This window comes from Berghia stephanieae, chromosome 5 (genome assembly GCF_034508935.2).
Source record: "Berghia stephanieae isolate SIO BIC M18660-M18661 chromosome 5, UCSD_Bste_1.3, whole genome shotgun sequence".
Lineage (NCBI taxonomy): Eukaryota > Metazoa > Mollusca > Gastropoda > Nudibranchia > Aeolidiidae > Berghia > Berghia stephanieae.
Window position 1 is genome coordinate 82,064,506 of NC_088364.1, and position 12,370 is coordinate 82,076,875.

At 33.2% G+C, this 12,370-nt stretch overlaps 1 protein-coding gene across 1 annotated transcript; it reads left to right on the plus strand.

Moving 5' to 3' along the window:
• Window positions 1-70: 70 nt before the first annotated feature.
• LOC144973729 (intraflagellar transport protein 27 homolog) lies at window positions 71-11,443 on the plus strand. The gene is made up of 7 exons (XM_078916559.1): window positions 71-233; window positions 2,590-2,669; window positions 3,857-3,916; window positions 4,394-4,453; window positions 6,493-6,610; window positions 8,038-8,147; window positions 9,393-11,443. The coding sequence occupies exons 1-7, from the start codon at window positions 197-199 to the stop codon at window positions 9,489-9,491; spliced, it is 564 nt and encodes a 187-aa protein (XP_078772685.1). The 5' UTR covers window positions 71-196; the 3' UTR covers window positions 9,492-11,443.
• The last annotated feature ends 927 nt before the right edge of the window (window positions 11,444-12,370 follow it).

Below are 12,370 nucleotides of genomic sequence, written 5' to 3' on the forward strand. Positions count from 1 at the left end.
ATGAACTTCGTCTATTTTCATTCTCTGTGATCCTATCAAAACATTTCCTAACTTCCGCTTTTCGCGCATAGCTTTGTTGAACTTGGTAACAGAGCTGAAATATTAACTTTTGTCGAAGTCCAACACTTTAAACTTAAGTTTCATAAGTATTAATCATTTTTATTATTGTACATATAACTTCATTCGAAAATACAGTATGCCGACAATATTACGATGCAAATGCGTCATTGTTGGTAAGCGTGTTTTCTTACACTTACACTACACACTTACTCTACACTAATATACACAGTTCTTGTCTTGCCCTCCGTCTCTACTCTTAGTACTATAGGCTCTGTACAAAATAGTAGTATTTCTAAATTATCCTTTTATTTCTAGACATTCGTCTAAATTCGACATTCTTGTGATTATCCCTTTAAATGTTGCCAGAAGTTTATCTAATTTTTTTTTTTATTTATTTATTTATTTATTTTATTTTTTTTTTGTTTATTTATTTTTTTTTTTTTTGTCTGTTGAATAAGGGAGCGTTCACATATTACGTCATCAGCTAGTGGGGGAGGGGGGGTCTACAAAATGTTGACATGTGTTGACATGGGGGGGGGGGGGTCAGACCCAAGATGATGTCATCAAAACATAGGCAAATTAAGCCTATTTCAAAGTTTGTTCCTTTCACAACAGCTAAAGATAAATTGCTATGATGAGTATTGCCCATCTCTCAAGAAACAAAATGGGAAAGGGGTATCACTTCTCAAAAGGCGAACTTGCCCTAAATGTTCATTGTATCACTCCTCGATCACAGCAATGAAAGACCATTCACGAAAATGCGGCATACATGAAGAACAGCAAATGGGAGAAAATGATGAAGATGAAATTGATGATACTATTTATAGTACATTGCCAGAGGTCCAAGGCAGAAACATTTTTGAATCAATTAATTTTATGTTTGGAAATTGAAACAGAAATTCATTCCACTAAAAGACTAATATGCTATAAAATAATTTGCCTCCTATACTATTTTAAATGACACTTTCTGAATTTTTTTAATAGCACCTGCACCAAGTAGCCTAATTTAAATAATGTTTGTTAGATTTTATCTTTGCAAATTTAAATTTTATGTCCCCATTGTATCGTAAAACATAAATTATCAACAGTTTCTGAAATTAATAAAATGTCTGAATGTGTTTTATCAAACGTTGATAATCAATGTTTATGGTTTGAAAAACGAATAATAAATATTGTGAAATTAAAGTTATCTTTTAGTTTTTATCAAATTAGATGACGTCATCATCTGTTGGGGGGGGGGGGGGGTCAGGTCAATGATGACAAGTGATGACTTGGGGGAGGGGGGGGGTCTAAAAAGGGCAAATTTTTGATGACGTAATATGTGAACGCTCCCTAAACCATTCATTCAGTAGGTATTCAAAATTTGCCGGTCATGATATTTTCTTATATATTTGAGCGATTATGTGTGGTGCGATATTATCCTTTTAGGACTTGTTTCATTTGATTTGTTCTTGAGTTCGTAATTTTTCCCCCCAAAAAATTACTTATATTTACTCCATAGCAACATTTCCCAACAAAGTACAGAAAACTCACATCTCTGTAATGTCTGTAAGAAGCTGGAGAAAAGAGAATATGGCGTATGCAATGAAATGGACTTTGTTTAAGTTTGTTTGTTTGGTCATGCTGTTTACCTATGACTGTGGCAATTTTGTTGGAGGAAACTAATGACCTAGAGCGGATGCTAAACTTAACCTCTTCCAAACCTTAAGATGGAAAAAATACACATAAAACTCAGTAAGACCAAGCCTTTGTGTCTGAAATGTATGGTACTGATATCTTGTTTAATCCATATGTGCTTCATGAATAACAAACCCAGACATATGTTAAACGGGCATCTGCATTCAATTGTGTGATCCACAATCCTAACTTGACCATCAACATATCCATTGTGCTTGACTTAAACATCATCGTATCTGTCAATTTGTATTTAACCAATTGAGCCAATGATTGTCTTATGGTATGTGGGCTGTGCGATCGGCGATAGGTCATTGACCCCTCAGGCAGAGAGCTCACTTAAACCTAACACAGTTATTCTCCCTCTTTTTCACTCATGCTATGATATAATTCTTCCCCTTTCACAGTGTCAGTCAGTTGCACTGAGTTGACTTCAAGTAGTTTTCTCTGTGTAAATTAAAGAAGAAAAAAATCTGGACAGTCTTTGGGGGTTGATTTCAAACGAGTTGATTTCTTCCAGACTGCAGTGTTTTTATTTATTTATCTCTTTATTTTTATATTTAGTTATTCATTTGTTAAAAATAAAGTAAAAAGTAAAATAAAATAAAGTTCCCTTTTTTTCATACCTTGGGGGAAATTTGTCTCTAGGGTCTATTCCAAGGGAAGACTGGAATAACCCAGGCGTGAGCCGCAGTGCAGGGCCGCAATTTGAGATAAGGCAAGGTGACTTGCTCAAGGCCACACAGCGCAGCGGCTGGTGATCAAACTCTGTACCTTTCGGGTATGAAGCAAAGACTGTACCGCTAATCCATGCTGCCCCCCTGCCCTATTTATCTATTTATTTTGTTTTCGCAGGTGATGCAGGTGTTGGGAAAAGCTCTATTACTCAAGTGTTTCACAGTGACAGTTCACACTTTCCAAAAAATTATGTTATGGTAAGTTGTGACAATCGTAAGTTTTGACATTCGTAAGTTATGACTTTTGTAAGTTGTGACAATCGTAAGTTGTGACATTCGTAAGTTGTGACAATCATAAGTTGTGACAATCGTAAGTTGTGACAATCGTAAGTTGTGACAATCGTAAGTTGTAACAATCGTAAGTTTTGACATTCGTAAGTTATGACTTTTGTAAGTTGTGACATTCGTTTAAGGAGACCACAACTAATAATAAGATTAATGACTCCAGCAGAAATAGATGTGATTTTTTATTCTGATGGAAAAGAAGGTGGGCCTGGTATTTTGCACCAAACTATGTTGCACCCACTTTCTTATTGAGTCCATTTGTTATTGATTCATTCATTATGGCTCAAGACAATGACGTGATCTGTCCAATATTGAGCCCTGTCTCATGATTAATGACACATCACATCACTCAACAAAGGCAGGAAAGTGGATAAAATGAGGAATTTAAAATAAACCCTCGTTTTTTTTTTTTTTGTTAATTATCAGCTCTAGTTGCCTTGGGGGTTATCCCTCAATTACAATAAATTGAGCAAGCGATGTAGCATAATGTATTAATTGGTGACTTGCTATGGTATCTACTTATAAATCCAGTCTATTGACCAATAAACATTGTAAAGGAAGATATCAAAATCGATATAAATTTATATTTTACTGTTATTTCTTCATTAATTCACATAATAATTATAAGTGGACACTATTTTCTGATTTCATTCGAGGAACATTGAAGAATGAAAAGAACTGAACTAAAAATTATGACAGAGTTTAAATTTTCTTGGTAAACATTCAGTCAATGTGTACTTATTTGCAGGCCCGATAACCCAAATTGGTAAGGGCTCATTACTGCAGTGGAAATACTGTCAAACCAACGCAAAGTATCGTCCATAACTACAATATGTTAAATCGAGCCCATAATTGCATCCGGTTATCAGACCTGCAAATATGTACACACCACCATACACAATACATTGGATTGATTAATGAATCGTCGTTACATCAGTTCAGGCCATTTTTGGTGTCAGTTAATCCTGATGGGAAGATCAAGTCTTTTTGGCTTTTAAATCAATGTGACCCAGGCAAGTTTTCTCTCTTACGTGTTTATTTCACTTGTTATATTTTGTTTTAGAATTGATGATTTGTTGGTTTGTTTTTTAAAATGACAGACTCAAGGTGTCGAGATGTTGGTTAAATCAGTAAATATTCCTGAGTCAGCAGACAGTGTGGTAAGTAAAAAAAGGAAATTAAGATAGTAGTAATATTAGTATCATTATTTGTATTATAATTGTTATTATCAGTATTGTTGCTATTATTACTATGTACTATTATAACTATTTTTTAAACAAATTATTATTATTATTATTATTATTATTATTATTATTATTATTATTATTATTTTTATTATTATTATTATTATTATTATTATTATTATTATTATTATTATTATTATTATTATTATTATTATTATTATTATTATTATTATTATTTACTCTAAACTTCTGGTAGATGATGACCAAAAAAAAAAAGGGGGGGGGGGGGGGGGGGGAGGAGATAATCAGAAGATATAACATATAATTAGTTAACTTATGACAGAGAGTGGGATAGTCATGTAGTACTTTGTAGTATTGTAATAGTTCATGGAGAAAAGAAAGCAAATGAGATATGATGTTTTACTGATATTTATTTATCTTTTGTATTTACAGGAAATTTACATTTATGACTCAGCTGGAAAAGAAATATATTCGGACCTAGTAAAACGTTTTGTAAGTATTGTCATGAGTAATATATGCAACATGTTATTTATCTACACTAATATCCTTATTAAGGGCACCATGCGCATAGAAAGTTGAGTCAAAAGGGAGCACTTGTTTGTTACAAACACACAGAAGACCAAAAATAAATGAACTGACACTAAGCTATGAACATGAATCACATCAAGTTGAAAGGGAAGTAGCATTTCGCATTTGGTATCTCTGGTGTGCACCAAATGGCATTAGGTGAAGGTGATGCATACATTCTATTGATGTCAAACTTCAAATTTAAATATTGGCAAATTGTTATGCCACTGAATTATACGACTATCCTGAAGGGTATGAAATAATTAGGTTGGAATGTTATCATCATCTTTATCATCAGCAGCAGCAACATCATCATCACCGTATTTATAGTTAACCACAAAATGATCATTTCGTGAAATAAGCTCCAATTTAGTATTATGACATCAGTTGTGTTGTTGATAAAGGGTTGGAGTTGTTTTGAGTTAGGAACCATGCCAAAATAATTAATACTAACCAAAAATCACCAGCATCTTTATCATCATCATAGTCATTATCATCATAGAGGTTTTGCAAGTATGTTATGTGGGAATGCCTGTGTACGATGTTTCTGTTTATGTAAAATGTGAATATTTTTTTCATGTCGTAACCCTAATTGTTTCATCAGTTTTTGCCTCATATGAATTGACATTTGTTTGGACAATAAAGATTATTATTATTATTATTATTATTATTATTATTATTATTATTATTATTATTATTATTATTATTATTATTATTATTATTATTATTATTATTATTATTATTATCATTATTATTATTATTATTATTATTACAGTAGAACTCGGAAATAGCGAGTTCGACGGGTCCACTCCTGATTACTCGCTATTTCCGAGTTCTCGCTATTCCCGAGTTGCCAGGAAAGGTTATAATAATATTGCTGGTTATTCCCCTCAGTGTGTAATTCGAGTAAAAGCTGTCGCCCCTATTTCAATTTCTTGACAGAAGTGGCAGAATGCTTGGTTTTTTGTTGTTTTTTGTTTTTATTTTCAAGTAATATCATGACTAGAAAAAAAACAAGAACATAGAAGTGTGTGTATGTGTGTGTGTGTGTGTGTGTGTGTGTGTGTGCATGTGCGCGCGAGTGTTTGTATGCACTCGGCATGTTTGATGAGGTAAGGAACCGCATCACTCAATCACTGACCTATTGAAATAATGGTTCCACACTCCCCTCTCTCGCTGATCGTGTCATTCGTTAACGATGCTACTCGCTGACCGATGCTGCGAAGTGAGGCATGTTGACATGTGCTTACCTCGCGCGTCGCGTGGCACCACATTAGGTGAATAATTGACCCCCACCCCCAATACACACACACGCACACAAACCCAACCCCCACCCAAATTTGTTTCGCCTATTATGTACTACTACAGACTAGGTTACTATGTAATATTACTCGTAACGAAAAATAAGAAAGAAAAGAGGCTAGGCTAAAATATTTAAATTGCCATTGTCTCTTGTTTTGCTTTACTTCGTGCGCAGTCCTAGGCTGGGGCAGGAAATGCTCGTTATTTCCGAGTTGACCTCTTTTTCATACTCGCTACTTTCATGCTAATTTTATTGACTCAAATAAGGGAAAAAAACGGGGATTCAGATTTTACTCGCTATTTCCGAGTACGTTACTTTCATGTTCTACTGTACTATTATTATTATTATTATTATTATTATTATTATTATTATTATTATTATTATTATTATTATTATTATTATTATTATTATTATTATTATTATTTTTATTATTATTATTATTATTATTATTATTATTATTTTTATCATTATCACTATTATTATTATTATTATTATTATTATTATTATTATTATTATTATTATTATTATTATTATTATTATTATTATCAGCATCATCATCATTACATCATCAAATTTATTTATTTTTAATTTTTAAATGGTCCTTTTCTTCAATAATAACATTGAATGCGTTTCATTATTTTGGTTCCATTTCGTGTTTCAGTGGGATCACCCATCAGTGGTCATGGTGATATACGACTGTACCAGTGAAACGTCTTTCTCTAGTTGTGTCAAATGGCTGGAAAGAGTTCGGGCACAAAGTCCCGATGTGCAGATTCCAGGTGTTTTATCTCTTTGTTTAAGTTTCATTTTTCCCCACCTAACAATGGATTGAAATATATTTTGTTTACTAAAAAAAAGAGAGAAAAAAAAATTCCATTGTTCATCTAGTCAAGTAGAATCACACGAATATTTATTTATAGATTGATAAAATAAATAAATAAAATTCGCCATGTAATTGGATTCAATAGTCTGATGTCACATCGCCCAGCAACGGTGACCATCGTGGTTCTAAACAAAGAAAATCAGTACTTTTTATTCTTCATGCTGGCTAGAACTTTTCATATGTCTTGTGATCAGAATGTGTAAAAGTCAAAACATGATCAGATTTATAATGGGTTTTTTTCCTCTGGATACGCTTTTATGCTCGTTTGAGAAATATTTCATAAGGGCATCTGCCATTGTTCCGATAGTTTAGAGCCAGTTACTAAGTTACCATGCGTCATTACGAGGGAAGTGACGTTACGACTGTTGAAGCGTTTTCCGACTACAATAGCTGACATCGTTTAATCATTTCCTTTATTGCCTGAGTGAAACTAAGTTACTGCAATTTACATACGAATGCATCAAAGGGAAATTATAGTCTTCTGGTATTTAGACTTCTGCTGTCAATGGCAGGTTTTATTTTTTTTTTTTTTCAATAGATATGACTAACTCACTCAACCCTAACACCGACTTTATCCGTAGTTTACCCGAGTTACTTTTACCCCATGCCTATTTATTACATTTTTATGAGACAAATTATAGGCGTAGTATCAAAGCTAATGTTTTTAGATTTTGCATGTTAATAATAGTTGAATAAAACTATCTATGTATATGCTCATTTTTAATACATTTTTTTTTCGAATTTTGAAAAGTACCGAAAAGCTCTAGGATTGAGTGAGTTAACTTATACTATCTCTCTGCTACATAATTTGTATCATTTACTTGTTAGAAAGGGAACTAGATATGCATTTCTAAAAAGTTTTAACCATAAACTTACATCTGTTCCCTCTCTCAATGAAAAAATTGAAGTCAAGGGCTTGAATATGTCGTCGATATCAATTCAAACAATTGTTTCAAATCTCAACAAGAATTTTTTTTTTTGTTCTGTGTTTTTTTTTTTTTTAATTGAGCTTTTATATAGCGCAATATCCACTAAATGTGCTCAAACTGCTTTACAATGGGTCCCTGGCCAACCGCAACATTTAACATTTAGGACGGGACATGATGCCTGTTAGGCGATGTTATAATTTTTTCGGACAGAGACAACGCTGTTAACGGCCAGGTACTCATTTTACACCCGAGTGCGGAGAGAGAATGTGAGTAAAGAGCCTTCTCCGAGGACTCAACTATGCGCCGAGCAAGGTTCAAACCCAGGACCTTCCAATCCGAAAACGAGTGTCATAGCACAAAACCACATAGCCGCTTTTTTTGTTTTACTTCCCAGGGGTGTTAGTGGCCAATAAAACAGATCTCGATCAAAGAAGACTTATCAGCCCAAAAATTGGAAGAGAATTGGCCCAAGCCAACAAACTTGAATATTTTGAATGTTCAGCAGTAAGTGGCCGATGGTTTATGTTATTATTTATTTACATCTTTTGAATTTCATTTTCATTGATTTATTTATTGAAACGCTACAGATAGTCGTAAAAAAAAGACATGTAAAACAAAACTTCAACATAAAAATGCAAGCCATTTTTATGTTGTCTTCATTCAGGTATAAATAATTGTTTGCCATTGAATCTCATGACCTCTATCCATCAATAAAAATCACAAAATCTATTGGCTTGTAAAAACTATACGGTAGCTAGGAAATTTAAAAAAATATTTACTCATGACATAATGTTTTCAACTCAATGTGGAAGAAAATATTGATTCCTTGCATTTTTTATGTATTTATAGTAATGACATGTAATCTTAAAATACCAGTGACTTACACATATGAAATCAAATCTAAAACCAAATAAAGTAGTCTTTCAGAGACATAGAGACTCGTGAAACTGGACTTTAATCCAAAGTTTCTATGGTGTTGAACAGACAATAGTAATTGCTTGCTATCCTTTTAATAGGACACTTCTCTTTCGCAAAGTACTTTCTGTCAGATCTAACTAGACCATCCATCCAATCACTGCTGGATTGACAAGAGTGCTCAGGAAAAAAAATTCTATTTCATCTGGGATCGATCCTGGTCCCATTGCATGTGAAGTGAGTGCCCTACCAAATGAGCTATCAGTATCAGGACTATCTGAAAAGAGGAAGTAGTCCATCAGAGCCACTAGGCCCATGGAGCCGGAGTTTATTCCAGTTTCTATAGCGTGAAACGGGCAATCGCAACTGCAACTGATTGAAGGCTAGTCTATCACAAAGTAATTTCTGCCAGATCTAACAGACTCAGCTACCCAATCACTAGTGGAGGTCAGAAAAAAATATCGACTTCACACGAGATTGATCCCAGTCAAACCTGAGCTGTCAGGGCCCCCAGAAATGATTTAAACCAGACTTTTGTTTGTTTTTGTTTTTTAGGGTTTTACGGCTTTTGCAACACATTAAGGTTATATCAGCGCCAGCAAAAAGAAAGAAAATGGGACAGTAATAAGTTCTAGAATTACAATTAAACTACCCTAGAAAAGGTCAGACAAAGGGGAACTGGATCAAATAGGGACAAATGTAGATTCCAAGAGCATACTATCAAAGTACTTAGTTTAAATTAGAAGGAATATGATATGAACTGTGATACACAATCTGACAACATTTACACAATTTATATTATTCTTTTTCTTTTTTTTTTCTTCTATTCAACAGAAAGAAATGCAGAACGTGGACACAGCCTTTTTCTACCTCGCAAATGAATTCCATAAATTATACGAAGAGAGAGTTGAACTTTTCAGCTCGTTAACATAGCATCACTTCGTCTTTTTTTATTTTAGTACACGATATGATATAAATTACTTTTATAAACTTTCTTTATAATTAGTTTTCGAATTTAGGGAAATTACTTACCAAAAATGGATAAAGTTTGTCAATGAGAAAATGTAGGTTTTTTTTTAGGGATTAAAAAAAAACAGTTTTAGCAGGTTTACTTGTTGGGACATGAGAAAGGGTTAAGCTGCATTTCTTAATGTAACTAATGAATGTTTACATCTAGATCAATAGTAATAATGATGATAATAAGAATAACAATGAATAATGTAGTAGACATAGTAGGCAGGTATTCCTTCTTTCTCTCCAGATCCACCCCATTGTTTAGCTTGCCACATCAGACTCACGTTTCCTGTTTTACTTTGAATGTGATGATAATAATAATAATAATAATAATAATAATAATAATAATAATAATAATAATAATAATAATAATAATAATAATAATAATGATGATGATGATATGATGATAATAAAAATAATACTAATAATAATCATTATATCATCATCACCATCATCATCATTTTCATAATCGTTATCATCATCATCACCACCACCAGCAGTAGCATTATTAATAATAATATTATTTCATTATTATTATTATTATTATTATTATTATTATTATTATTATTATTATTATTATTATTATTATTATTATTATCACATTCAAAGTAAAACAGGAAACGTGAGTCTGACTCTGACGTGACAAGCTAAACCATTGGGTGGATATTGAGAGAAAGACAGAATAGCTGTCTAATTGTCTAGAGTTTTCTTTTTAAGAGTTTGTTTCTAAATGTTTAAAAACATTATACCTACAGTTTTGTTTTGTTTTTTAATTCACTCAACCCTAACACCGACAATATCCGTTATATACCCGGGTTTCTTTTACCCCATGCCTATTTATTACAAATTTCTGAGACAAATTATAGGCGTACTATCAAAGCTAATGTTTTTAGTTTTTACATGTTAATGGTAGTTGGATAAAACTATCTATGTACATGCTAACTTTTTAATACATTTTTTTCCAATTTTGGAAAGTAGCAAAAATCTCTAGGATTGAGTGAGTTTAATGTGCAGGTGGGCTAAAAAAAAAACTTTTTTTTTCCTCCAGTCTTATTGTCTCAAACAGATCTGATTACGTTAACGACATTGACAATCTTGTTCATATGTGACCAGCTGTTTCAATCTGGTATTATATTGGAATGAACTAGTTTTAAGAGTATTCAGTTTCACGTCTAAATGACCAGAATTGGGAAATTTTAAAGTGTTCTGGAGTTGCAGAAATAAATCACTCTCCCGCACTGAAGGTATTTATTTTAACTCAAACTTTAAGAGTTAATTTTAAAATTCAATTTCAAACATCAGGTTCACCTTTTGAGACAATTCGTTGCATATGTTATCAACCCAGATTGTCAGGTGATCCTGTTTAAAGATAGTATGTGCTTGACTAAGAAGCTCACAACATTACCATCCAGAATTATAACGAACCAACACACAAAAATATGTGTAACCATGAACGTTTATAGTCTGATTAAAACAAGTTTAGTGAGAATGACTCATAAACGTGGATGGTAAAAAACAATAACATAGACCTGAGTGACGTCAACTTTATTCTATATGAATGTAGCAATGTTGTATATATACAGTGGAATCATGATAAAGCCAACACCACCTGATCAGAAAGATTAGTTGACTTTATCCATTATCAATGAAACACACTTAGGACTTAGATAAAGAACAGAAAATTTGGGACCAACCAGAAGTATTGACTTTAAGCATAAGTTGACTTTTAAGAGTTTTGTCTCAATGTGGATTCCACTTTTAAGCCTTTTAAAATAAAACTCCAACATCATAGGCTACAGGTTACAGCGAGTGCATTGTTTGAATTAGAAAATTTCTGTGATATTTTAATAAATATTTTCATGACAACACTATTATGATGTTTTATCCTTTTCTTTGACGTTCTTCACACGACTAAGCCCGAGTAGTTCTTTCAATGAAGGTTGGAAGATTAATGTTCGGCCTTACAGAAATTGTAGTGTGTTTTTTTTTTTTAGCTTTGAGCTTTTATACAGCGCAATATCCACTGAACGTGCTCAACACGCTTTACAAGGGATCCCTGGCCTACAGCAACCCTTAACATGCAGGACGTGATAAGACGCCTGTAAGGCGATATTACAATTTTTTCAGACAGAGACAAAGCTATAAACAGCCAGGTACTCATTTTACACCTCAGTACAGTGAGAGAATGTGGGTTAAGTCTTTTCCAAGGACTCAACAATGAACCGAGCGAGGCTCGAACCCAGGGCCGTCCGATCTGAAAGAGAGTGCCATACCACATAGTCACGTTTTACAATTCCTTCTTTGTAAAGAGATTGACTGACAATTTTCTGAGCAAAAAATTCAATATATATATTTCCTTTTTCATATGGATTCAAATCAGGCCAAGGATAAATTAAAGTAATTTTATCTCACAGCAAGGAAAGAGAGCAAGACGGAAAGGGAAAATAGATATAAATAATGGGAGAGAAATAATAGAAAACACAAAACGGACCTTAATGCTTGCACCCCACGGAACATATTTCTGAATCATTTCTTACTGTCCTGGGTGGGGATCCTGACCTCCCATAGCGGGCAGGGAGGTACATACTGTGTCTTCCATCCCCTTATATCTGTTATCCAACATGCTTTCTGTCTTTGTCTCGGAATAAGATTACTTGGTTTTGTCCTGGCACTGGCCGGAATCCTAGCTGGGAGGAAAACAGTTAAATGCATAGTTATTGTTTTGGGAGATGATATTTTTTTCCTTGTAAATCATCTCTCTGTTATGTATTATTATTTTTATTTTGAATGTATAATGT

Bases quoted from the DNA above. Each gene is read 5' to 3' on its own strand.
- LOC144973729 (XM_078916559.1), top strand. From the start codon at position 197: ATGCCGACAATATTACGATGCAAATGCGTCATTGTTG. The intron at 234-2,589 runs GTAAGCGTGTTT...TTGTTTTCGCAG, and splicing joins ATGCAAATGCGTCATTGTTG to GTGATGCAGGTGTTGGGAAA. The intron at 3,917-4,393 runs GTAAGTAAAAAA...TTGTATTTACAG, and splicing joins CTGAGTCAGCAGACAGTGTG to GAAATTTACATTTATGACTC.